The sequence below is a fragment of the Gadus chalcogrammus genome, chromosome 20, assembly GCF_026213295.1.
Source record: "Gadus chalcogrammus isolate NIFS_2021 chromosome 20, NIFS_Gcha_1.0, whole genome shotgun sequence".
In the NCBI taxonomy this organism is placed as follows: domain Eukaryota; kingdom Metazoa; phylum Chordata; class Actinopteri; order Gadiformes; family Gadidae; genus Gadus; species Gadus chalcogrammus.
This window is the reverse complement of record NC_079431.1, coordinates 3776611-3804553: the sequence shown is the minus strand read 5'-3', so window position 1 is coordinate 3804553 and position 27943 is coordinate 3776611. Positions and strand designations below refer to the sequence as shown.

Below are 27943 nucleotides of genomic sequence, written 5' to 3'. Positions count from 1 at the left end.
AGGTATTTTTTATACATTTTTATTTAAAAAAACCTTGGACATATTGTCTTTAATCCAATACCTATATTTCATACGGTCTGGTCTAGAACCCAGAGCTGGATCTGGCGGGCTCTAGTGGCCGCGCTAAGGACCCGCAGGGGAAATGATGTGTAATGGTCCTCTAATTACACGGAGGAGTTCCAAGGTAACTTCCTCCTGCAGTCTACGGATCCAGGCTCTGCGTCGGACCGCAGTTTAGAACCAGCAGGCAGTTCCGATTTGGTGCGCATATGCGGGAAGAAAACTTCAGCGATCACTCATGGGACTCATGTAAAGTTCCAGTAGTCCACTTATTCACCGCGTAGCTCTGAATTTCGAGCGAACTTGCCACGTTATACCGAACGGAGGACGGATAATGTTGGCTCGCCGCCGACTCTGTTCTCTACACTTCATAACAAACGCCGTGTTGTCGCTGGGTCCTCGGGAGATGGGAGAGTAGCTTGGAGTTTACACCGGACTGCTTCACCGGTCACTTTCGAATCATTATAAATAAGGTGAGTTGTTTCCTTCCGTACAAATACAACGTCTTAAAGCTGGCTTCTCTTTGCATGAGCGATATGGAAAGAGACGACTTTCTGCAGCGGCTTGTTTGTGCTCCGCGCTAAGCTTCCAGATTCCTGTGTGTCTTCCAAGAAGATTCCCTCTAATCTATGTGTATGTTCTTACAAATCATGTTTTGAGAGTCAAGCTATTCCATATCGTGGTTTTATAATGTCATAGTAGCCCACTATGTTGATCCAAACTAAACGCGTACATAACCTCTAGGCTTTTTGTTTTTAAGAAAAGCGTGTAGACCCCTTACTTGCCTTCCAGATACAGTGTCCCTGCTCAATACAGTGCCTCTTCTAAATACAATATCCCTCAAATACCATCGTTTATGAAAGACGACTGTTCAATAACATCGGACCCGATGTCGGTGATTTTATACATTGATGCTTCGGTGTGTTGACATTGTCTCTTATTTTGCGCCAATCTGCGCTGTCTTGCTGTGTTTCACCCCCTTCTTTCTGCTTGGGGTTGAAGACACTATTGCAACTACTTGCTACTTTCTTACAGTCTTTTGTCATTCAAATGCTGTTAGGAGGGTCGTCTTTGCTTGGTCGTGTGTATTCATTATCCCATGCTGAGCTATAAGCATTACAATGGACCCTGTCGGCCTGAAAGGGGAGGAGGGTACATGCATAATTAACGACTTTGGTGATCGCATTGATTAGTAGAAAATTGATTGATCATAGTAAGATTAAGCAAGATACAATTCCCGTGTTCAAGCAGTCATACAAGCTGAACCCAGCCTACCCTACACATTATTGTGTATGGGATGCGTTTTGGACGTATCTGTAGGAGACCGAACAAGCTGCCACAGGAAATAAGTCTAGAACTGCGATAAGATTGTGGAGCAAATCTAAAGTAAACCCGGCAGAGGGTGAGAGACTGCAGACTTCATACGGCGCCAGTCTGAGAGCAGCAGCACCGTGCGTGTGGGTGCATGTGTGTGTCCACGTGTGCGTGCGTGATGGGGGTGGGCTGTTCAATGTTTCTATGAAAGTAGTTATTTCTGTTCACTAAAAAGTTTCTAAGTCAAGCTGAATCTATCTCACACACACACACACACACACACACACACACACACACACACACACACACACACACACACACACACACACACACACACACACACACACACACACACACACACACACACACACACACACACACACAAAAGTTGTGTTTACTATATATATATGTATAACCTGTTCTCCCTCCTAGGTGTTCTCGTCTGAAAGGATACCTTCAATGTATCCGCATTTCAGAAATTGTAAAAGTAGCAATCTTGTTGTTGTAAAATGTCACAGAAATTGCGTCACCTGAGCTGATGTTATCTGGACAATTGAACTGATTTGTATAGATTAACAGAGATCTGCCCGGTCGCTGGGACTGGGAGCCAACTGGTTCAGGAGACATTCTGGTTTCCTTCAGCTTTTATCTGGACTACTGGTTTTTGGAAAGTGGACAGTACACAGATCTCAAAGCCGTACCCCCTCAGTGGATCTCTCCGGTCTTCATTTTACCTGAAGCACGTCCGTCTAGCCCAGCCTAATCCTGCCCAACCCCCCTCTGTGCCTGGCATTGTTTGGGCCTGAATGAGAGAGTCGTATGTCTGACGGTCTATCTGGGATCCTTAGAGAAATGAGGCCTAACAATGCATTCTTACCCCATGGCAGACTACGGCCCGTTGATCACCGCAGCGTGTCTTTTCTCCTAATACTAACTCTCTCTTCAAAGTTATCTCTTTGAAATTATTTAAAATCCATTGCTCTTGTCATGTGGTTGGAAAAGCGGTAACACATGAATTATAATCTTGGTGGTCATTAATTCGACCATTTCACTCTCAAAGGCTCATAGCAGCCATGTGCCGGACAGCCGGCCGGTCCACATAGATTGAATGGACTTGAGTTTTGACACAAGTCAAAGGATTGTTGGTTCTCTGCCACAGCCCTCGGTTCACTATCAGGTCTCTGTTGGCAACCCCCCCCCCCCCCCCCCCCGCCCGCCCTGCCGATGGACCCAATCTGCAGCTGCTCTTCCGAGGACCATAAAGTGTATAATCTGCCCACAGAGGCCTGAGAGGGAGAAAGCAAGCAAGCCAGAGACGCAGAGAGGGAGCGAGAGAGGGCGAAAGGGAGAGAGCGAGAGAGAGAGAGAGAGAGAGAGAGAGAGAGAGAGAGAGAGAGCAAGGGAGGGAAATAGTCCTCTGACAGCAATCATTTCTCTGCTCACAGTAATTTGGCTGTCACGAGCAGCTGGCACTCTCTGGGCAGGAACAATGGCAGAGGGGAAGGAGAAGGAAGCGGACCCAGACAGCCATGTTGTGCTGGGGCCGGGGGACGTGGTGGTGGTGGTGGTGGTGGTGGTGCGGGTGCGGGTGCGGGTCGGGGTGGGGTGGGGGGGCTGGTTTTGGCGCGGTGCGGGAGTCGGGTTACACACTGTCATTAACCAGAGAAGGAGCCGGCCCCCTCCAGACGGCAGGACGACGTCAAGTCTCAGCAGGAATCTGGGCCTTGGCCTGACTCCACGAGGTGTAATGCTCAGGTCGTGGTGTTGGAGGGGGGAGAGGGGGGAGAGAGGGGGTGAGAGTGGTGAGGGAGAGAGACGTAAGAAAAATGTATGATTATTTTAGCGTGTGTGTGTGTGTGTGTGTGTGTGTGTGTGTGTGTGTGTGTGTGTGTGTGTGTGTTACAGAGCCTTCTGGGCATCCTGGAGGAGACGTGACGCGGGGTCGTTGCAGTCTGCGTGTTTGTCTGGCCCCAGTGTGTGTGTGTGTGTGTGTGTGTGTGTGTGTGTGTGTGTGTGTGTGTGTGTGTGTGTGTGTGTGTGTGTGTGTGTGTGTGTGTGTGTGTGTGTGTGTGTGTGTGTGTGTGTGTGTGTGTGTGTGTTACAGAGCCTTCTGGGCATCCTGGAGGAGATGTGACGCGGGGCCGTTGCAGTCTGCGTGTTTGTCTGGCCCCAGTGTGTGTGTGTGTGTGTGTGTGTGTGTGTCTGGACTTGTCAGAAGTCTGTGTGTTTGGATTAAGCCATGGTCCTGGGCCCGGACCAGGCAGAGCGGAACATGGGAACACAGCTTGGCGTTTGAATTCTTCTTCTGCGGTTTATTGTTCGGGTCCAGCTCTTTTCGTTCTTTGAGGAAAGTCTGTGCAGACAATGTTATTTGTACTACCCCCCTCCCCCCTCTTCCCTGAGCACCGAATCCCCCCTCCAAAAAAGTACTGAATCCCTTTTATAATAATTATAAGCCATTATGTAACCAAACTACTTTCAGTGGAGGACTTGGACTTTGTGGGGACCGCATTTTCAGGAGGAGACAGGAAGTGGGACGGTGGGGGTGGGGCTGGGGCTCGGGGAGGGGGGGAGGGGGGGAACCAGGGACTGTGTCGGCTGCTGGGGTCTTGGCATGGTTATGGATTTCTCCTCTCTTCTGGATTCAAATGTGGTGGTGAAGAGGAGCCAGGAGTCTGCTGTCCACACACACACACACACACACACACACACACACACACACACACACACACACACACACACACACACACACACACACACACACACACACACACACACACACACACACACCACAAAGATCTGTAGTTCTCTAGACTGTTCATCTCTCTCTCTCTCTCTCTCTAACCCAGATGGCCGTGGAGACTTTCAGCAATCCACATTTCGAGAGCCATCAACTCGCTTCATTGCTCTGGTCTTATCTCCCAGCCCTAGCTCTTCGGGGGAGTTAGTTTGGATTCAATTGAACAATGACCCCTGTGATACCCCTTGGTGGATTGCTTGTGCATTGAATTAGTAATCATAAAATCCTCTCTGAGGGTCCCATCGACGGGGACATGTTTGATATTCCCATGGCTATGATGCCCTGACTTTTCCATCAGGTTAAAGACGTGCATCTCTGAGACCACTTCGGTCTTTTAATGGCTTCATTTTATGTTTTAACTTTCTTGCTACCTTCTATATTGCTTTGTTCCCCATCATTCAAGTTGGTGGGAACTACCGCTTGGCTGCTTCCACTAAAGAAAGGCCGGGAAAGCGAACCCGGGGCCATAAAGGCCCCGTTGGCAGGCGGATGTCCCGGCTGTCTCGAGCCTGCTAAGGACCGTGTGGCCAGAGACCCCTAAACTGTTGGTCGCAAACTGTCTGAGAATGGTTCCCGCTGCTTCGGCCGATACTACCATTACCATCAGGTCATTGGAAACGGCATGAAGGGCATCACTCGGTGAATCGGGGATGCATGCTCCTGCATCAGAGCAATGATCCGTGTGGGAGGGAGGAAGTTGCCTAGAGATGGTTGCACGGTCGTTGATGATGCTAGCATGGTGGACTTTGGTCAAGGGCCCATTCGGGGAAAAGAAAGAGTGTTTGTTCATTCCTCTCAGACAGCAAACAGAGCAGAAGGCCATAAAGACAGTGAATAAACAGGCTGTTTTGAGTGTTGTAATGGCTGCCAAGACAATGGATGTCTAAGAGTCATGGTGCCCCAATTTACTTTGACCGATGAAACCCTCTTGTGATAATCCTTCTTCCCTTGCAGTACATTCTGGCAATGCAACTAGCTAGGATATTTCTCAGTTTCATCATCGTCATGAATGTTAAGTCCCGTATATATTTTTTTATAAAAAACAAAAAAAAAGATAGTATGCTAGAATAAAACCCTGGGTGGGGACTGTGTAGGTAGAGTGCATTAGGGGTACATAGAAGAGTGGGGAACATTAAACAGGAAGAGGGGGTATTAGCATTTGAGAGCATTCCTCGTGCAAGGCATGTCGGAGAGCCCATGTGTGCTGAGATCCAGCCAGGATGGTTCTGGGAGCTGAAGCTGAAGCTGTGTTGGAGCTGACGGTCCACTAGTGTCCACAAGTATGAGTGTGTACTTATTCAAGTTCTAGTATTTGAAGCCGAATCAGGGTTGTGTTCACAATATAAAAACTCTGTTTAGTTTTAAAGAAGAGTATCCCCCCACGCCCAACCCCTCCTTCGGCCAAACCATTACTACAGGTTAGCAGTGATTTCATTGTTATGCTGATGGTGCCTGTTCATCCCAACCCCAGCTCCTCTACCCTTATCTGTCCTGCTAAACACAGTGGCCTGGAGGCATCTTGCATACAATTAAACTGCAACAAATCAGAGGTGCCTGATGGGGTTGCTTTCTCGTTTATTAGCCAGGACGCTGTGCTCACCCTTCGCCTACACAGCTCTTGGAGTTGGGCTTTGCCGTACGAGAATTCGGACAGCCCGTTTTTTTTCAGCACGGTTTCATTTAAATAATAAAAAATCTTTATAATGCAAATCAGCTTCGCCATGCTTTTATCTTCTCAAGGCTGGGTCGACTGCAATGCGGTCTTTTTTGCCCAAAATCCCTCTCAGGACGCTGAATATTCTCTATGGTGCCGTCGGTGTCCTGGTGAGAGTGATAAAACGTTTTGTCAAAAACCTGTATAACACCCATATCATTCTCACGGCACAATGCTCTGTTTTTTTTATGTCATCCTCGCATGTAAAATAATTTTCCTCAGGGATAAAAAACCTTTCTCACATTCATTGAGGATACCGGTTTCTCTCTATCTTAATAAATGCATTAACCCAAAAACTCAGAGTCCACAGAATCGACGGAATGGAAACGTGGCACTTTAATATATTTACACATAGTAAGCATTAGCAAGTATATATATTGCATATTTGCTTACCGGTACTTATACAAGTCATTCACCAAGGTGTACTCTAGCATATTGAGGTGTTAAACTGACTTTAAATGGTGCTAAAGTAGATGGAGATGGTATTATTACAATCTTTACATACTTATTATTAGCAGACTTAATAACTTGCAGCAAAACAAGTTTGGTTGTTACTAGGGTTCACTGTTTAATTCACCCATGAGGACACATTCAAAATGGTACGTTCCCCACAAAGTAAGAAGGAACCATCTTGAATTGGTATTGGCTTGTAAACAAACACACTCAATTCTACTAGAGGCGCACAAACACGACTTGGCATCCAACAGTCTAGTGTGAGACTTGATACGATGTGGTGGATCATAAATGTTTGACCAAATCACAAGAATCATTTAAATCCCTCAAAAGCTGTGGTTTCACTCCCTTTATTGAGGAAGTAGTATTGCATTATTTAGGGTGGTTTATATTTTTCCAACTGTTATTTTAGGTGCAGTACTTTCCCCTCATCTCTAAACTATCGTGGTCTCACTCTCAAATGAATGAAGCACTATTGCATAACTCACATTATAACGGCTGTATTTATTAATCTTTGGCTTCGGCTTCGGTGCTCTCTCTCCGTCTCTCCGGCTCGTTAGCATCAAGGGCATATGCTTTACTCAGGCATTTCTCTTGCTCAGTATTCTAAAAGTCCCCGGCGACTCCGGGCAGGCGGCGAGCGCCGCTGAAAGGGTTGAGGCTCGGTGTGCGATCGGAGCCGTGCTGGCCGCGGAGGACGAGCATCGCCCGGGGCTCTCCGCGTCACCCCCACCTCGGAGCAGAGCCATCTGCCCAACCCCCCCTGGTCCCGGGGCCAGGGAACGGGCCCCGCGTCGGGGACCCGAAACGGGGACAGCCAGGCAGACAGCCGCATTGCCCTAGTATCACGGCACACTGCGGCCCCTCCGTGAGGGCTATTTGCGCCGCGGTAATGGTGCCAGGCTGCTGCCAGCTCAGACACACATTCAGCCTCATCTGCCTCCTCGCCACTGTGATGATGAGTCAGCGATTCCTGCTGGGCCTCCAGCCTCCCTCACACCCCCGCCAACCCCCCCCCCCCCCCCTTCCCCCCCGCACCGTGCAGCACGCCACGCCACGCCGTCCGTCAGACAAAACTCCTCCTCCTCTTCGCCTTTCTCCTCCTCCTCCTCCTCCTCCTCCTCCTCCTCTTCGCCTTCTTCCTCCTCCTCATCCTCCTCCTCCTCCCTCTCACTGACCTGAATACAAATAAGAGTAACCAAAGAGGTGGAGAGAGCAGCAGTCTCCCTTGGCTTCAACTCAATTTTCATGCTCCGTTTGTTCGACAAATGTCACCTTTTTAAAATAGAAAGCTAAGAAACGCTGAAGACTGTGGGGAGGACAGGACTCGTGTGAAGCTGCTCAAAGAGGTTGATTCATAGTTCTAATAGAACACTCAGACACTCTGTGTTTGGGTTTTGTCAGCTGTGCTCGAGCGATTGTGTCTAATCGGGGGGGGGGGGGGGGGGGGGGGTGCAAATGTAGCCATCACCGTATTTGAGTAGCGTTTTTAATTGCTCCCGTATAATCATTTTAAGCACCGCTCAGCTTCTGATGAGATCGTCAAGGGGGTCCAAACACCACCCACACCCACACCCACACGCCCGAGTGGGATTTTGGAGTCTGAGAAGAGATATGACCTCATCAAATTGGGGGGGGGGGGGGGGGGTTATAATGTAGGATGAGTCACCCTCTCCCCCACCCTTTATCCTTTTAAACACTCTGAAAGTTTGTTAACACAATTTGTGTTCCTCGGTAGGTCGTCGATGTGGCATTGACAGTTATAATATTTGTATGAAAAAGGTTAGTGTGTCGTTGTTAACAGTGACAATGGGGCACTCTTAGCCATTGTTTCAAATTAAATGGTCCTTTTTAAATATCAAAACAGAGAGCCAGAGAGAGAGAGAGAAATTAAAACTGGTTACATGAATTCAAGTTGGAAGCAGATTTTTCACGTTTGATAAATAATTCACAAATGATTAATTCACCTTATACGTCTTGTCAGATTGGGCTTCTATTGTGGGAATGATGTATCACTAGAGTACTTTGTCACCGGAGTGCTATTTCATAGGAGTACTACATTGCTATAGTACTATGTTACCTACGTTTTATTACTAAAGCCCTTGGCCGATGGTACTATAGCACTGGCTAGATGATACTATATCAATAGCAAGGTAGTACTATATTACTGGCTAGGTAGTACTTTAGCACTGGTAAGATGATACATATCACTGGGTAGGTGGTATTATGTCACTGGTTAGATGATACTATATCACTGGCTAGGTAGTACTACAGCACTGGATAGATGTTACTACATCACTGGCTCGATGGTTCCGCATCACTGGGTAGGTGGTACTATAGCACTGGTTAGATGATACTATGTCACTGGTTAGATGGTACTATGTCACTGGCTAGATGATACTATGTCACTGGTTGGAGGATACTATGTCACTGGCTAGATGGTACATATCACTGGTTAGATGATGCTATGTCACTGGGTACGACAGGGGGGAGATGGACGGGGAAGAGGCTAACCCTGGCAGGATGTCGACTCTGCTGCAGAGCGCCGACAGAGAATACAATATGCAGTGATGAAGAGCCACAGGCGCACGCACGCACGCACGCACGCACGCACGCGCACACGCTCAGCTTATATCATCGGCCTTGCAGATGTGAGCTCTCAACAACGCCGTCGCACTGCTGTCTGTCCTCTGCAGCTGGGAGACACGCCACACATTCGCTCCACTACCCTCTCAATGTCTCATTAAAGCAGCACGTGAGCTCCCAGAGTGGTTTTATTTTTCTTATTGATAGTAGCTCTTGAGAAAAGTTCCACCTGAAAGTGGAGTTGAGACTGAGGTCATTCCCAGGCTCTCGTCTGGCTCCCGTTCGATTTTAAGATAGCTGCCTGCTTGACCGACCAAGGACCACCTGGTAGACCCCTTGGGGGGCGGGGGTGGGGGGGTCCTCTGGCTTTAACCCGAAAGTACCCCACATCCTCGCGCCTCTCCCCTTCTCCCCCCTGATCCCCGTCTACCCCTTATCCCCCCCCCCCCCCCCCCCCAAGCCGAAGGGAGCAGACAGAGCTCCTGATTATCTGTGTGTGTGTGTGTGTGTGTGTGTGTGTGTGTGTGTGTCGTCTGGGCTATTGCTAACATCACATCTCTTAATCATTCATGTCTGGTACAAAGGCTCAGGGGGACCCTCTGACGCACACGCACACACTAACACACACACACATGCACCCACTAACCCCCACACACACTGGGGCACGAGGGCATGCTCACGTAGGGTTGGGTCACCGGGGGCATAGCGGCGGTTGTGCACACGCGCACGCACTCCCTCACTGCCAAGATCTGGGCTCTGAGTTAAGCACGGCATTAAGGGGGGCGTGCAGCTCCACACACACACACACACACACACACACACACACACACACACACACACACACACACACACACACACACACACACACACACACACACACACACACACACACACACACACACACACACACACACACACACACACACACAGACACACACACACAGATACACAGACACACAGACAGAGACACACAGACAGAGACACACACACACACACACACACACACAGAGAGACACACACAGAGACACACACACACACACAGAGACACACACACACGCTCTACTCCTACTCCTACACGATGTGTATGAAACGCAGGGCTTCAGAAGGAGCGTGCTTCGTGCTCAAAGCAGCCTCTGTCCCCCACGGCGGTAAACAAGCCCACAGAGATGCATGTTCTCTGTGATGACGCGCCCGCAGACGCATTAACGAACCGGGGATTAGGAGGGCTCCTGGTGCCGCTGCCGAACGCCCACATACAGCCTCCCTGCTGGGCTCTGTGCACCTCTATACTCCTCCTCCTCCTCCTCCTCCTCCTCCTCCTCCTCCTCCTCCTCCTCCTCCTCCTCCTCCTCCTCCTCCTCATGTCCTGTGCCTGTCCCTCTCGCACACACACACACGCACGCACGCACGCACGCACACACAGGCACTCAGTCATAGAGGCAGCCAATCCTAGAGCACCAGTCTCCCCATTGCTTGCCACTCAAAGCTCAACGTCTTGTTGCCAGGACAACAGGAAGGCATGAGAACCACTTTAACTGAACATTTTTAACTTGCTGTTGACTCTTTTTCTTTCTGAAAATACGGAAAGGTCTATCTCTCTCTCTCTCTCTCTCATGCTGTCTCACTGTTTGTGTGTGTGTGTGCATGTGCGTGTGCGTGCGTGTGTAAAATAGCTTTGGCTAACACTAGTGGATTGCTAGCGTTAGCAAACAGTGTGTCTGGCCCTAGCACTCTGCATTATTCCTACTGCTAACTTTTTATCCTGTGTGGCAAATACTGTATACCTTCATGTAGCTAAAAACCTTTCTGTTGGTTTATGTAATCCAAGTTCAGTCTTCTTTTGGTCTTGTAAGGAGGTTTTTTTTCCCCCTTCAAACTTAAAGAACATGAAAAGTATAACAACGTGTCATGACGATGACCTCTGCTTCCCTCCTCCAGATCTGCAGTGACCCAAAACGGAAATGTTCCTCCTGTTCTTCGTCCTGGTCCTCCTCCCGCCCTGTAGCCTGGAAGGTGAGCTACCTGTCTCCTGTCTGTCCCTGCCCCGTCTGTCCTGTCCCCCATTTGTCCTTTCTCCTGTCCCCCGTCTGTCCTGTCCTCTGTCTGTCCTGTCCTCTGTCTGTCCTGTCCCCGTCTGTCCTGTCCCCGTCTGTCCTTTCTCCTGTCTGTCCTGTCCCCCGTCTGTCCTTTCTCCTGTCCCCGTCTGTCCTCTCCCCCGTCTGTCCTGTCCTCTGTCTGTCCTGTCCCCTGTCTCTCTTGTCGTGTCCCCTGTCTGTCTTGTCCCCTGTCTGTCCTGTCTCCTGTCTGTCTTGTTCCCTGTCCCCTGTCTGTCCTGTCTCCTGTCCCTCCTGTCCTGTCCCCTGTCTGTCCTCTGTCCTGTCCCCTGTCTGTCCTGTCCCCTGTCTGTCCTGTCCCCTGTCTGTCCTGTCCTCTGTCTGTCCTGTCTCCTGTCCCCCGTCCGTCCCGTCCCCTGTCCGTCCCGTCCCCTGTCTCTCTTGTCGTGTCCCTCCTTATAGTGACACTCAACAGGGCTCTATGGTTATCCCGTCCCACTCATCGCCCCCCCCCCCCCCCCCCCTCTCCAGTCTGTCTCTGTCTCATCGTCGGTTGTCTCTCCGACGGCGGGGGCGTGCTCGCACCGTGCTACGTGGGGGGTGGGGGGTTGCGGAGTGGCTTTTGCACCAAAATCGTCTGGCGAGACACTTTTTTTTTTTAAATAATCCCCCCCTCCGCCCCCCTCCATTATGCATATCACTCAGCATATGGTCGTGGGGGGGATAAACAAGCAGCCAGCTGTGGTTTTAATGATTAAAGTGACTTTAGCATCAAAATGCTGTTTTGTTCACGTTAGTCCTCGTGTCCCGACGGAACAAGTTGTTGACTGCATCGACTCTTCAGTTAAACATATGTTTCCTATTCTCTCTCTGTCTCCCTCCGTGTGTCTGTCTGTCTCTCTGTTGGTGTCTGTCTATCTGTCTCTCTCTCTCTGTCTCGCTCTTTGTCTGTCTGTCTGTCTCTCTCTCTCTCTTTCTGTCTCTCTCTCTCTTTCTGTCTCTCTCTCTCTTTCTGTCTTTCTCTCTCTCTTTCTGTCTGTCTCTCCCTCTCTCTCTGCCTATCTGTCTCTCTCCGACTGTCTTTCTCTGCGTGTCTCTCTCTGCCTGTCTGTCTATCTCTCTCTGCCTGTCTCTCTGCCTGTCTTTCTTTCTCTGCCTGTCTCTCTCTGCCTGTCTGTCTGTCTCTCTCTCTCTCTCTCTCTCTCTCTCTCTCTGACTGTCTCTCTGCCTGTCTGTCTCTCCCCAGACGAGGGCGTGGCGCCGGAGGACGAGTGCGTCTGCGACGGCGCGGCATGCGACCCCGGCGAGCGCTGCCTCGCCCAGCTCTGCTTCGTCTCCCTGACGACCGTCAACGATACGGCGGCCCGGCAGAGGGGCTGCGTGGCGGCGGTGGGGGCGGAGCCTTCGGCAGTGGCGGCGGCGGTGACGGCGGCGGACTGTGAGGCTCCGCCCACCCCGGGCCGGGTGCTGGACTGCTGCCGGGGCCGGCTGTGCAACATGAACACCAGCGAGGAGCAGCAGGACACAGGTACGCTGCCCTGTCTGTCTGTCTGTCTGCCTGTCTGTCTGTCTGTCTGTCTGTCTGTCTGTCTGTCTGTCTGTCTGTCTGTCTGTCTGTCTGTCTGTCTGTCTGTCTGTCTGTCTGTCTGTCTGTCTGTCTGTCTGTCTGTCTGTCTGTCTGTCTGTCAGTGTCTATGTCTGTCTGTCTGTCTGTCTGTCTGTTTCTATGTCTCTCTGTCTGTCTGTCTGGAGGAACCCCAGGGTTCTGAATGGGCCGTTGGGCCTATTGGTATCTGATGATTTATTATTAGTTATTCATTGGATTTCTGAGTGTGTTCACATTTTTTTTATAGGAGTAAATTATTGCCTCCTTTATTGGTGGGAGTCATACCCATAAATAGTCTCTCTGTGGCTCTGTCTCTCTCTCTCTGTCTCTCTCCTTATCTCTCTTTGAGGCTCTATCTGTCTCTGTCTCTCTGTGTGTCTCGCTCTCTGTCTCTCTCACTTTCTCTGTGTGTGTGTCTCTCTCTCTCGGTCCCTCTGTGTCTCTCTCTCTGTCTATCTCCCTATCCCTCTCTCTTTATCTCTCTCTCTCTCTCTCTCTCTCTCTCTCTCTCTCTCTCTCTCTCTCTCTCTCTCTCTGTCTCTGTCTCTCTCTCTCTCTGTCTGTCTCTCTCCCCTTATCTGTTTCTATCTCTGTCTCCCTCCCACTCTGTCTCTCTGTCTCCCTCTCTCTATTTATCTCTCCCTCTCTCTCCCTCCGTCTGTGATGTTCTCCCGGCTGACTGAAAGCCATTTAATTGAATGCCCCCATAACGATGTGTGTGTAATGGATCCACCCCGTCTCCGGGTTCCCTCCGCTCCAGACGCCGAATCGCGCTCCGGCAGACCGATCCTCCGGGAGCAGTCGTGCGTCTGCGAGGGCGGGCCCTGTGAGCCCGGCGCCCGCTGCCTGGGCCAGCAGTGCTTCTCCTCCCTCCGGCTGATTGACGGCTCGGCCGTCCAACGGAAGGGCTGCCTCCGGGACGACGTGGAGGGGCGGGCCCGCTGTGCCACGCCCCCCTCCCCGCTGCAGGTCATCAGGTGCTGCCAGGGACACCTGTGCAACCGGAACGTCAGCGTGCAGCACTCTGGGAGAGGTGAGCCTAGCCGGGCAGCTCCTTCACACGCCTCCCATAGACGCTAGCTGTGTCAATTAGCCTGTTTTAGCTTTTGGGCTCCTTTCATTCATATAGACTTTCAACACGGACCTTGGTGCAACTTTCCTTTTCTTAAAGTCCCTGACTAAGAGAGAACATGAAGGGAATGTATCCGATCTCCTGTATGGGTTCATATCTATATAACACATCTGGATCACAAGGGAGGGCTTACCATCATGGGAAGAAGTGAGGCAAGATAGAACTCGATGTCTATCAGCTATGATCTGTTCCGTTCTGTTCTCTTCCCTCCTGACTTCTGTCTCCTCTCCTGACTTCTGTCTCCTCTCCTGACTTCTGTCTCCTCTCCTGACTTCTGTTTCCTTTCCTAACTTCTGTCTCCTCTCCTGCCTCCTCTCCTCTCCTGACCTATGTCTCCTCTCCTGTCTCTGTGCCTATCTCCTTCCCTGTGTCTCCCCTCCTGACCTGTGTCTGCTCTCTTGACCCATTTCTCCTCTTCTCTCCTTCCCTGTCTCCTCTCCTGACTTCTGTCTCCTCTCCTGACTTCTGTCTCCTCTCCTGACTTCTGTCTCCTCTCCTGACCCTGTGTCCTATCTCCTTCCTTGTGTCCTTTCTCTTTCCCTGTGTCTCCTCTCTTTCCCTGTGTCTCCTCTCCTCTTCTCTCCTTCCCTGTCTCCTCTCCTGACCTGTGTCTCCTCTCCTCTTCTCTCCTTCCCTGTCTCCACCCCTGACCCTGTCTCCTCTCCTCTCCTACCCTGTCTCCTCCCCTGACCCTGTCTCCTCTCTCCTCGTCCCCCAGCCGAGGAGCAGAAGCCCGCCCTGCGGGAGGAGCACGCGTGCGTGTGCCAGGGCAGCTCGTGCGTGACGGGCGAGCGCTGCATGGGCCACCAGTGCTTCTCCTCCCTGGCCCTCAACGGCGACGCGCTCGTCTCCCAGAAGGGCTGCTTCAAGGTGTACGAGCAGAGCACCATGACCTGCAAGACCCCGCCCTCCCGGGACCAGATCGTGGAGTGTTGCCATGGACACCTGTGTAACCTGAACATCACCGTGGCACTTCCTGTGCAAGGTACTGCCCGCCGCCGCCGCCGCCGCCGCCGCCGCCACCGCCGCCGGCGCCGCCGCCGCCGCCGCCGCCGCTGCTCGCAATCAACACGTTTTTGTGTCGTTCGTTTTATTTTTTTGTCGTTCTTCTGTATCGGAGCGGTTTCATCACACCCTCCGGCTAGATGCCCGCGCACACAAAATGGAGCAGGTGCGCCATTCAGGAGACTATCACAGACACGCCGTCTTTTATTTGGGCCGTGGCTCGCACCGCGCCGTCGTATCCAGTAGCCGTGGTTAAGTCGGAGGCACATACGCAAAACAGTTTCTAACCCAGACAGGTTCTGCTGCCTTGGGGGTGAGCTCTGCCCTGGGTAGATAAAGTGAAGAGTCGGGGGTGGGGGACAGGGGCTTGGGGGGATGCTACCCTATCTACTGGCCCCTGTCCTCTAGATTAAAAAGGGGGGGGGGGGGGGGGGGGGGGGGGGGAAGAGACGAGTCCTCTGCAATGAAATTGTCTTCTTTCTTGGCCAGCCACTGTTGCCGTGGGTTACATGTGTGGCTGGGCACACAGCAGGTGGTAGGCACACACACAGAGAGAGAGGAGGAGGAGGAGGAGGAGGAGGAAGAATATTGTTTAGTCATGGTCCGCATGGCCGCCTCCTCCTCCTCCTCCTCATGGGGACACTTCAGGACGACGAGGTGGAGGTGTGTGTGTGTGTGTGTGTGTGTGTGTGTGTGTGCGTGTGCGACTGCAGGGAGGAAGTGATGGAGGAGGCGACGTTTTATAGAGGGGAACTGATGTGGCAGAGAGATGCAGATAACGTGCAGCAAGCGAAGCAGGAGGAGAAGTCTGCAAAGAGAGGAGTTGGAGACATGCTGTCTGCGCTGTGGGATGCATACTTTCCCCTGGAATGTTTGGAGAGAGAGCGTGTGTGCATGTGTGTGGGCGTGTGCGCGAGTGTGTGTGTGTGTGTGTGTGTGTGTCCTCCGCCGTGGACACGGGTGCCCGTGTACGCGTGCCCGTGCGGGCGCGCCCTGCGCACACCACCTCTGCATGTTCCGCCCTCCTCAGTGGGAGCAGGGCTGCTGCGTGTTTGGCTTGGCGTCGCCGCACACCGGCCGGCTTCCTGTGTGGCCCACTGCAGAGCAGGGAGGGAGGAGGAGGAGGGGGGGGGGGGGGAGGAGGGGGGGGGGGGGGGGTGCAAGGAGTTGGTTTCCATGGTAACCCAGCCCCCACTTCAACCGAGGTGATGGCTGAGTCAGGCCCAGGTCGGGGTGGCCGGCCTCCCCTCGTCCGCCCTCACCTCTCCCCCCTCCATCCCACGCGACCTCCCCCCCTCCACCCCCCCCCCCCCCTCCCATCCCACCCCACCCCCCCTCCATCCCATCCCTCCCCATCTCACATGCGGGAGGAGGACCAGGGAGCAAACGAGGGACGAATCATGACATTGTTTATCTTGTGTGTGTGCTAATTTTATAGCCTGTAGTCCCAAACCCTCGACTTAACTCCTCCCTCTCCTCTTGTCTCCTCCCCCTCGAACCCGCCCCCCCCCCCCCCCCCCGCCCAGCCGACGAGGCCCTGAGCTACAGCGTCACCACCCTGGCCATCGTCATCGTGGCGCCCGTCATCGTGCTGGTCGTCCTGTCCACCATCGCCATCCTGGTGTTCCGGCGGATCCACCACAACCAGATGGAGAGGCTGTCGGCGCGCGACGCCGAGTACGGCACCATCGACGGCCTCATCGCCTCCAACGTGGGGGAGAGCACCCTGGCGGTGAGTGTGGGGGGGGGGCCGAACACACTAGTCCTGGTTCATGGGTTGGATCGTGGTGCTATGCTGCTAAGGACGTCCTCAATGGGGGACTGTGGAGAGTGGAGCAGAGGAAATGCTCTTAAAGCCATCAGGCTACAGGCCGGGTCACATTCCCAAGCAAGACAGTGTCTGCTTTCTGGTGCTGCAGGGGTTTAGTTTGGTTGAGTTTTTGTTCAGCGGTTAACTTTTGTGCGTGTTCGAGGGTTGCATTAGTGAGTGGTTCGAAGAAAATGACTGTTTTGAGCAAAACCTTGTTTTGGTCAAAACATAAAAATGCATTGTTAAATATTGTTTTGATTCTGGAACCATTAACACACTTCACACACACACATAACGATGTGAAGCGGAGATATTTAGCTGCTCGTTGTGTATATTCTTAACTGCAGTACAAAAGGGGAAAGAATTTCCCCTCCAGAGTGTGTTCTTCGAGGTCTGGTAAACAGACGTGGAGTTTAGGCGGAGTCCTGTGGTTAACGTTGGCTCTGTGTGACAGCCGTGCACAGTTACTGGCTCGCATACACACACACACACACAGGCACACGCACACGCATACACTATAATTAAGCTCAGAGCAAACATGGTGCAATCTGCAGCGCAGGCGGAAAAATATTTTGCCGTCTGCCGCTCGGGTTTAGTCGTCTGCTCCGGTCGTCTGCTTCGGTCGTTCTGTTTTAGTCGTTTTGTATTCTGTAAATAACACCACATAGCTTTATTATATAATGTCTGCTTGGATTCTAGCTAGCCCCCCCCCCCCTTTGTAATGATTGATGTAGAATGACTGGTAGCACTGCCGTGCTACTACAAGCTATTGATTATTGATGCAGAGTGATGGATAGTTGTCCAACTGCAAACACCAAACGTGTGTGTGGGTGTGTGTTAGGGAAAAAGGACGAGAGAGAGAGAGAGAGAGAGAGAGAGAGAGAGAGAGAGAGAGAGAGAGAGAGAGAGAGAGAGAGAGAGAGAGAGAGAGAGAGAGGAGAGAGAGAGAGGAGAGAGAGAGAGAGAGAGAGGAGAGAGAAAGAGAGGAGAGGAGAGAGAGAGAGAGAGAGAGAGAGAGAGAGAGAGAGAGAGAGAGGTGTCGCTGTCATTCGATTCATTTCAAGTTATTTTCAAAGGTTACTCCAAATGCTTGGCAGTGGGAAAGTGTAGCCACTGAATGTTGGCGTAATTAAACTCTGCTCTGCATCGCCGGGAGGGTTATTAGAAACTGGGGGTGAGCGGCTGTTAAAGCACAGGAAGTGACTGAACCATACGTTTCTGGTCTCCGTCTGGAGCCCATGGGTCCAGGATGGATTCAGCCTCTATCCTCCAGTGCTCCTCAGATGGACCTCCTCAACAAAGCAGGAGGGTTGTAACTCAACGTTGGTTTTTGCTATGGCTGCTGAAGCACATTCCTTTGGTATCATTGTCTTTCATATCATCTCTTTACATCTGCAGGCTTTTATAGAAGGTGTTGTTAACATATATATTATGTTTACAATATAAGTTGCTATGTAGTGGGTCAAACCAGGCTTCCCTGTCTAAATAACGTTCAGTCTTTCCCTGGTGTGTTTTTTTCCGTGACTTGAATGTCAGAGTGGCTCTGTACTGCCCCCTTGTGGCGGTTGGGAGATCAAAATAAAAGGCTTAGCAGCATTGCGTCTGTTTTGGAGTCTGGCGCTGGGATTAGATCAGATCTCCCGATGCCCCCACCTTCATCACCGGGGAGGCGACCGCACTGCTGTTGTTATCACAGCAGGTGGCACTCTAAACCCTCCGGTGTAGCTCTGCCGCACAAACACACGTACACACAGACAGACATGTAAACACGGACACGTACACACACACACACACACACACACACACACACACACACACACACACACACACACACACACACACACACACACACACACACACACACACACACACACACACACACACACACACACACACACACAGTTGCAGACACGCGAACAAACACAGTTGCAGACACGCGAACAAACACAGTTGCAGACACGCGAGCACACACGGACACGTACACACACAGACACGTAAACACTCACACATACACACACGACACACACACACTCACACACACAGACACGTACCCACACAGACGCACGCAGACACACACGTACACACAGACACGCGCACACAAACATGTAAGCACGCAGTCGTACACACACATGTACACACATAATTATACATACACAGACTTGCACACACGCCTATTCGAAAAACTAAAGTTTATACCCTTTCAGTGCACACACACACACAGACACACACACACACACACACACACACACACACACACACACACACACACACACACACACACACACACACACACACACACACACACACACAGCAAGATGCTAAGCCCCCCCCCCCCCGTGAATCCAGTGGATACCACATCAAAGGCAGCCTGATTACATTTCGCCATGGGGACGTAAGGCAACGATTCTTTCACCACCCCGCCAAAAATGGCTCTTTCCCCAACTCTAGGGTGTGTGTGTGTGTGTGTGTGTGTGTGTGTGTGTGGACATTGACAAACATATTGTGTGTTTGAACCAAAATTGATAAACATATTGTGTGTGTCTGTTTGTCTGCTGACATTGATAAACATATTGTGTGTGTGTGTGTGTGTGTGTGTCCGAGCTGACAGTGATAAACATATTGTGTGCGTGTGTGTCTGTTTGTGAGCTTACTGTGATAAACATAGTGTGTGTGTGTGTGTGTGTGTGTGTGTGTGTGTGTGAGCTGACAGTGATAAACATATTGTGGGCATGTGTATGTGTGTGTGTGTGTTTGAGCTGACAGTGATAAACATATTGTGTGCGTGTGTGTTTGAGCTGCCCGTGATAAACATACTGTGTGAGTTTGTGAGCTGCCCGTGATAAACATACTGTGTGTGTGTGTGTTTGTGTTTCCCAGGACCTGCTGGACCACTCGTGTACGTCTGGCAGCGGCTCCGGCCTCCCGTTCCTGGTGCAGAGGACGGTGGCTCGGCAGATCACCCTGAACGAGTGTGTGGGTGAGTGTCGCTCTCCCCTCGCTCCCTCCGTCTCCCTCACTAACAGGGCTTTTATTGTGAAGAGACGTTTCCCAGTGCTTTTTGGGTAGACCGCCTGTTGCTAACTAGTCCGCTGGGCAAAGAATCATTTAAAGCATGATGCACTCCCTCACTAACGGGGCCTTTATTGTGAAGAGAGGTTTCCCAGTGCTTTTTGGGTAGACCGCCTGTTGCCAACTAGTCCGCTGTGCAAATTATCATTTAAAGCATGATGTACTCCCTCACTAACAGGGCTTTTATTGTGAAAAGATGTTTCTCAGTGTTTTTTTCGGTAGACCACCTGTTGCCAACTAATCTGCTGGGCTTAGAATCATTTGTAAGCATGATGCACTCCCTCACTAACGGGGCTTTTATTGTGAAGAGACGATTCCCAGTGCTTTCTGGGTATACCGCCTGTTGCCAACTAGTCTGCTGGGCTTGGAACCATTTACAAGCGTGATGCACTCCCTAGTCTCGCAGACCATCATGTGATCTACGAGGACAGCTCGTCTATCTCATGTGACAAAAAAGAAATTGCACTGTTGATTCACATTTGGTTAAAAAACAAGGCTAAAAATATCTTTTATGACCTAACGTGTTCCAATAAAATCAGCCCTTAGTAGCTGAGTGGTTGAAAACAACATGGGTATCATGCAATTCATACTGTGGTAAGTGAATCCATGTATCCATGGCGACCACACCTTGTTTAATCTATTATAAATAAGCACAGTTTTACCAAAACATCAGCTGTTTGCCTTTTTTTCCCCCCCGTCTAATCAAACCACAGAACTGTCATTTTAAACTCATTGTTGTTGTACATGAAAAGTTTGATTATGAATTGAACCTATTAGGATGTTATATTCACTAACGGTTACAACGGCTAACGGCAACGCTCGCTAATTAGAACGTTCACTAACGGTAACGTCCGCTTACGCTAACCGTTGCTCACGCTTGTGGTGTGTTTCCCGGCCGCAGGTAAAGGGCGCTACGGCGAGGTGTGGCGTGGCCAGTGGCAGGGCGAGAGCGTCGCCGTGAAGATCTTCTCCTCCAGGGACGAGAAGTCCTGGTTCAGGGAGACGGAGATCTACAACACAGTGCTGCTACGGCACGAGAACATCCTGGGTATGGAGACGTCTGTCTGTCTGTCTGTCTGTCTGTCTGTCTGTCTGTCTGTCTGTCTGTCTGTCTGTCTGTCTGTCTGTCTGTCTGTCTGTCTGTCTGTCTGTCTGTCTGTCTGTCTGTCTGTCTGTCTGTCTGTCTGTCTGTCTGTCTGTCTGTCTGTCTGTCTGTCTGTCTGTCTGTCTGTCTGTCTGTCTGTCTGTCTGTCTGTCTGTCTGTCTGTCTGTCTGTCTGTCTGTCTGTCTGTCTGTCTGTCTGTCTGTCTGTCTGTCTGTCTGTCTGTCTGTCTGTCTGTCTGTCTGTCTGTCTGTCTGTCTGTCTGTCTGTCTGTCTGTCTGTCTGTCTGTCTGTCTGTCTGTCTGTCTGTCTGTCTGTCTGTCTGTCTGTCTGTCTGTCTGTCTGTCTGTCTGTCTGTCTGTCTGTCTGTCTGTCTGTCTGTCTGTCTGTCTGTCTGTCTGTCTGTCTGTCTGTCTGTCTGTCTGTCTGTCTGTCTGTCTGTCTGTCTGTCTGTCTGTCTGTCTGTCTGTCTGTCTGTCTGTCTGTCTGTCTGTCTGTCTGTCTGTCTGTCTGTCTGTCTGTCTGTCTGTCTGTCTGTCTGTCTGTCTGTCTGTCTGTCTGTCTGTCTGTCTGTCTGTCTGTCTGTCTGTCTGTCTGTCTGTCTGTCTGTCTGTCTGTCTGTCTGTCTGTCTGTCTGTCTGTCTGTCTGTCTGTCTGTCTGTCTGTCTGTCTGTCTGTCTGTCTGTCTGTCTGTCTGTCTGTCTGTCTGTCTGTCTGTCTGTCTGTCTGTCTGTCTGTCTGTCTGTCTGTCTGTCTGTCTGTCTGTCTGTCTGTCTGTCTGTCTGTCTGTCTGTCTGTCTGTCTGTCTGTCTGTCTGTCTGTCTGTCTGTCTGTCTGTCTGTCTGTCTGTCTGTCTGTCTGTCTGTCTGTCTGTCTGTCTGTCTGTCTGTCTGTCTGTCTGTCTGTCTGTCTGTCTGTCTGTCTGTCTGTCTGTCTGTCTGTCTGTCTGTCTGTCTGTCTGTCTGTCTGTCTGTCTGTCTGTCTGTCTGTCTGTCTGTCTGTCTGTCTGTCTGTCTGTCTGTCTGTCTGTCTGTCTGTCTGTCTGTCTGTCTGTCTGTCTGTCTGTCTGTCTGTCTGTCTGTCTGTCTGTCTGTCTGTCTGTCTGTCTGTCTGTCTGTCTGTCTGTCTGTCTGTCTGTCTGTCTGTCTGTCTGTCTGTCTGTCTGTCTGTCTGTCTGTCTGTCTGTCTGTCTGTCTGTCTGTCTGTCTGTCTGTCTGTCTGTCTGTCTGTCAGTCAGTCATTGCATGTGTGAGCTTTGATGCATGCATGATGAGTCGACCTAAGTCATTAAAAGAGCTGAAGTTTGGAAACATCAAACTAATCATTGCAGATGATTGAACCTTTTTCAAGCCCTTTGAGGCTCTGTTATGAAGGGCTGCACAAACACAATTGACTCAGCTTGACTTCATAAATAATGACATCCTCTCGCTGCGATACCATTTTTAAAGGGCCTCTACTTTACCACCATGTGTGAGGCAAATTTAGTCATTACCGCGGTCTGTATCAACAGAGATACTCCTGTTGGTACAGTCCATCAGAGGGGTGATCGAATTACCAATCATATAGGTGGCCACTCCCACTTGTGATGTCCTCAGTGGATCGATTTTAAAGGGGTGATATCATGACGGCAAGTGTGAGTGTGATCAGCCATTACAAGAAGCCGTTTGAAAATATGCTCTCCCTGTGCCCTAGTTGCATCACTAGTGGCCGTTTCCACCTAGATGTATGCTGGATAGATCAGTCCACTACCCTAACCAGTGGACTACGGCAAATGTTGCTGATCTATCCGTCATACATCTCGGTGGACACGCCCACTAGTGATGTTGTAAGACACAGGGAAAGGCAGTGTAATGGCTAATCACACACACCACTGGTGGCGTGATATCACCCCTTTCAAACCGTGAACGACGTCCAATCACAACCTGGTGACGATAAACCAGAGAGCCTTTAAGGCAAGCCCACACCGGACCGAAACTCGTCGTCGGTGAGAAAATCGGCGTCGGTGACATGAGTCTATTTGGTGTGGTCGCTCAAATCGGCCACGTCGGCGTTCATCGAAGAAGAGGACCTGCTACTTCCGGTTTTCGTGTTTTCGGAACGTTCGGCGTCGGCTGTAATCCCGTAGGTGTGTACCACCCATGTCGGTGTTCGAGTCGGCCAGATTAAATAGCCCGACGCCCATTTACCGACGCGAATCGGGCAGTTGGTCCGGTGTGTGGTTGCCTTTTAGAGTTTAAACTGATCTTCATCATCGAGTCGAGACTCACGCCCCCTCCTCCTCCTCCTCCTCCTCCTCCTCCTCCTCCTCCTCCTCCTCCTCCTCAGGCTTTATCGCGTCGGACATGACGTCCAGGAACTCCAGCACCCAGCTGTGGCTCATCACCCACTACCACGAGATGGGCTCGCTGTACGACTACCTGCAGCTCAGCACGCTGGACGCCGGCGGGTGCCTGCGGATGGCGCTGTCCATCGCCAGCGGCCTGGCCCACCTCCACGTGGAGATCTTCGGCACGCAGGGCAAGTCGGCCATCGCCCACCGTGATCTGAAGAGCAAGAACATCCTGGTGAACAAGACGGGGCAGTGCTGCATCGCCGACCTTGGTGAGTGTCTAGAACGGCGAAACGACTGCGTCTATGCAGCGCTTTTCTAACCCGTGGCCGTTCAAAGAGCATTACAATGTTGCCCCACATTCACCCGTTCACGCTGTCGGCGGTGTCAACCACGCAAGGCGACAGCAGTTATGTGTGCCTTGCTCGGGGACATCTCGACGCTCAGCTAGGAGGTGCTAGGGGATCGAACTAGCAAACCTTCCGGTTACCCGCCTACCCTCTCTACCTCCTGTGCCACATGCTGCCATAACACCTCCTTTGTATGCAGGAAAAAACGGTCGTTAACAAGGACAAATCTGCCGATGGCCAAACCACGGTTTGTGACAAACAAGAAACGAAAACAAGAGTACAAAAGAGAGCATATGAAAATAACTCACAGAATATAACATTTAGGGCCGTGATTCTGACAATGGATATTGTCATTATAATCACGGCAAATGGAACATGATAAAGGTCTAAGTGTTGATGCCGTGGGCGCTGTTTCCCCGGGCTTTTCTTGGCCCCGTTTGTGTTTCTCCACTTGTTTTAGTCAGATGTTCCTGTGTGATGGCGTCAGGTTGGGGGGTTGGGGGGGGGGGGGGGGGGTGCAGTCAGACTCATTGAGACACTGCCAGCCGGTCTGTTATTAATCAATGTCGTCGTCTCTGTCATTAGAGAGAGTAGCAGTGCTGCCGCTTCGCTAACTAAAAACACATTAAGAGCCACTTCAGCCCGCTGCCGTCGGACTGCCAATGTTCTTTGTGCTGTTAATAAATAATCCAATCCAGCATCCGGATCTAACCTGGGCAGGGGAGGGTTTGGGCATTTTAATTGGCTGTTCTGGCGAAGCCTTCCCTCTCTCTCGCTCTCTCTCTCATTCTCTCGTGTGTCAACATGTTCTGGTTTACAGGGAAATCAAGGTTATTGTTGTTTTGATCGGAACAGGGAGATTGGTTGCTCTGTTAGGGGGGGGGGGGGGCGATGGGGGTTGGTTGGTGGTGGTGGTGGTGTTGTTGTTGTTGGGAAGAAAATGGAAGAAGTTCAAAGGCAGGGGGAGCCTCTCAGGGCCAAAACCCAGCTGCTTATCTTTCCGTCAGACAGAATTTTAAAAGCATCCTCCCCTCAAACCTTCGTTCTACTCTGGTTAATGTCTTGGAGGACCTACCTGTTACTACAGAGACGCTTTCGTTGGTGCACCGCACAAATCAAGGTTTGACCGAAAATCCTCCTTTCCAGGTTTTGAGTTAAGAGAAAATACTTGACAGCTTATTGAACATTTAAAATGTCCCCCCCCCCCCCCCCAGGCCTGGCGGTGATGCACTTCCAGGACACCAACGAGCTGGACGTGGGCAACAACCCCAAGGTGGGCACCAAGCGCTACATGGCTCCCGAGGTGCTGGACGACTCGGTGCAGACGGACTGCTTCGAGTCCTACAAGCGGGTGGACATCTGGGCCCTGGGTCTGGTGCTGTGGGAGGTGGCCCGGCGCACCGTCAGCAACGGTCAGTGGGTCGCACGCGCACACACGCACGCACGCACCCGCAATATGTTATCACTGTCAGCTCACAGACACAGTATATGCATAAATATTTCGGTGCACGCACTCACACACAGTTCTCAGTAGGGATGCACCGAAATGAAAAGTCTTGGCCGAAACCGAAACCGAATACCGAATGTGGCTTTGCTGTTTTTCATTCATTTTAATTTAATTAATTTTAATATTTATTTAATGCTGAACGTTTTCTAACATTCCAGCAGACCTTATAGCAAGAATTTAAGAAGAATGTTCCTTTAAATAAATGAGTAAAACATTTTTTTATTTTTTTATCCAAAATAAAAAATGCTCGGTGTATTATTTTCGGCCTTTTTACTCCTTCGGCCGAAACCGTACATGATGTTTTGGGCCATTTTCGGGCGAACATGTTCGGTGGCCGAATATTCGGTGCATCCCTAGTTCTCACTCTGTTCGTCTGCTGTTTGAACGATCGTATCAATGGTGCACAGGACAGACTGGAAGAGATTAGTCTTTGGTCATAACTGTTACAAACGATGTTTGAGGGTTTTAATGTATCATTTCACCCAGTCAAACTCCATTATTTGTGCGACCATCGATTTATTTGAGTGGGAATTACGGCTCACTTAAAAAAAGGCAACATGCGGTACGTAGAAAGATCGAAAGGCTTGAGGCGTAGGGCGGTTAAGTTAACAGCATTACCAGTTTCCTTGAATGCATCAATGGGTCAATCGATAACGAGAGACTCTGTAAGTGACGTGGCCTTGACTGTCCAATCACACACCGTTCTTTGATCACATGACTCACATTTCTTAACAGCACAACAAAGTGTCTTAATCTAGATGTTGGCCTTCTGATAAGCACGCCTGTCCCTTAGTGGTGATGTGAGCAGCAGATTGGTTGTACTTTCTCACCTCAGCTCAGTGGCTGAGCTTATCATTAGCTTACAGTCAGGCAAAAAAAACGTTTCATTTGATTGAACGGATGAATAAAAGCTAAAGTTGACTTTGAAGTAGACCTTATCAGCAGTCATGATGTTACTATGGCCCAATCCCATTTCTACCCCTTATCCCTTCCCCTTATCCCTTCAAAAAAAGGGGGAGGGGTATTGGTAAGGGGTAGAAATGGGTTTTCTACCCTATATGTCATGTCATGTTCCCCCCAGGAGCTCAAAGGTGTGTTGCTGTTCTTGCTTTCTCCACCTCCAGGCATCGTGGAAGAATACAAGCCTCCTTTCCACGACGTGGTCCCAAGCGACCCCAGCTTCGACGACATGAAGAAGGTGGTGTGTGTGGACCAACAAAGGCCCAACATCCCCAACAGATGGTTCTCAGACCCTGTGAGTCCAGATGTACATTTGTATTTAAGCAGGTCCAACGTTGTGGTGTAAGGACAGATTGGTAGAGAAGACATTGCATTTAATGAAGCAGTAAAGAAATCATTCACCTCGGGTCCCCGAAGCAATGACTTGGTAAACATTTTATACTTAAAGTGACCAATGTAATGACTTAATGATTCGTTTTGTCATAACGTTAGCCTAATAGCATAATGCCCAGGTCATATTTTAAGGTTCATGTTGTATTTAGGTTCGAAAATGCCTGAGTCAAATAGATGACATAGGCAGATAGTGATTATGGAATGTAAAAAAAGCACTCTGACTGGCTTAGGATATAGCCAATGAGACACAGTGAATCAGCAGAGTTACGAGAGTAGAGTTAGGTTAGGTATCACAATATGGCCAAAATATGACTACGGCAATTACGCTATGAGGCTCACGTAAATAAAGACGTCAAAGCTAAAGTCACAGAGGGAAGGCACTGGTGGGCAGTGGGGTGGTGAAGAAGCAGGTAGTGGGCGGCTTCATGATGACCTAACTGTGGCCCCTGTGTCTCCCCAGACCCTATCGTCCATGGCTAAGCTCATGAAGGAGTGCTGGTACCAGAACCCTTCGGCCAGGCTGACGGCGCTGCGCATCAAAAAGACTCTGACAAAGATCGACAACTCGCTGGACAAAATCAAAACGGACATCTGAGGGGCCGCGATGGGGGGAGAGGGGAGCCCCCTCGGGGGCCCTGCATCGAGACGTCCAGACCTGGGAGCTGGTCGCATCGAGACCGGAGGATCCAGCCCGGTGCCCTTATAGTGGCACACTGTATTTATTTTGTAAAGGAAACACAAGCTCGACAAGAAGGGGGGACATTTTGGAATCCGAGAGATGGCCCACAGGGCTTCTCCGAGACCGCCGTTGCATCTTGGGAGATCAGACCGTGAGCTGTAATCATAGGAGAGACATTGAGGCTTCACTGCTGGTGTAAAGTATTCAGAGAAGAAGAAGAGGAAGAGGAAGGAGAACGAGACACTGCTGCCGGGGATTTGGAGTGTTCTAGTTTCAGTTTAGAACAACAGAAATTCTTTAACGCGTTATTCATTTTGAAGCACAAATTGGAAGATGTAGTAATTAGCAATACCTCTTTATTTCTGTCATTGCAATGGTACGTCTTGGCATAATTTATTCGCAATGGGGAGTTCTATTTTTTTGCTCTTCTGATGGAAAGTGCTCAACATGCCAGATCAGAAGTGGTAGTTTACAACTCTGGTTACTCTCTCGGTTTAGCCTAAGGGATTCACTGATCCTGTAACATTAGTTACCAGAGGTCATAACGAATCATCACAAGAGGTTCTCAACCCAAATGTACCGGAAAGTCACGGAAACTCCGCCCTACACTTTGACATTAATACCTTCTCTACATATTCTGTGTTTCTTTATTTTTATCAGGCTTTAAAGAGAAGAATGCTAAAAGAACAAATACGATGTAAGCTAGTTGATGCTGGGACTCATTCCCCCAGGAGCAGTATAAGCCTGTGATGCTGTGTCTTAATGCGTGCATTGTTGTCTTAATGGGTGCATTGTCGGAGTCATTGAAGTCAAACGTCAGCCTTTTTTTTTTAATTTCTTTAATATTTTATATCAAATAGTGATTTCTATTAATTAAACAGAAAGATTGTAATCATTGATTGGTCTCTTTTGTTTTGATGCTGTTTACAAGAACAGCCAACAGCTGTGTCTCTATCCAACTGACAATTCTCACCCTCAAACAAAATATCACCCACATATAAACACTGTACTACATACTGT

The 27943-nt window shown here is 50.3% G+C and overlaps 1 protein-coding gene across 1 annotated transcript; it reads left to right on the top strand.

The window, feature by feature from the left end:
• Positions 1-53: 53 nt before the first annotated feature.
• On the top strand, positions 54-27816 carry LOC130373011 (activin receptor type-1-like). Its single transcript, XM_056579213.1, has 12 exons — positions 54-533; positions 10866-10940; positions 12228-12509; positions 13348-13620; positions 14438-14704; positions 16251-16456; positions 19412-19511; positions 20505-20651; positions 23031-23306; positions 24599-24796; positions 26016-26146; positions 26705-27816. Exons 2-12 carry the CDS (start codon positions 10889-10891, stop codon positions 26837-26839), a joined length of 2067 nt encoding a protein of 688 aa, XP_056435188.1. The 5' UTR covers positions 54-533; positions 10866-10888; the 3' UTR covers positions 26840-27816.
• Positions 27817-27943: the final 127 nt, after the last annotated feature.

Coding starts and splice junctions, on each gene's coding strand:
- LOC130373011 (XM_056579213.1), top strand. CDS start 10,889: ATGTTCCTCCTGTTCTTCGTCCTGGTCCTCCTCCCGCCCTGTAGCCTG. Junction 13,621..14,437: donor CGTGCAGCACTCTGGGAGAG/GTGAGCCTAGCC, acceptor CTCGTCCCCCAG/CCGAGGAGCAGAAGCCCGCC. Junction 20,652..23,030: donor ACGGCACGAGAACATCCTGG/GTATGGAGACGT, acceptor CCTCCTCCTCAG/GCTTTATCGCGTCGGACATG.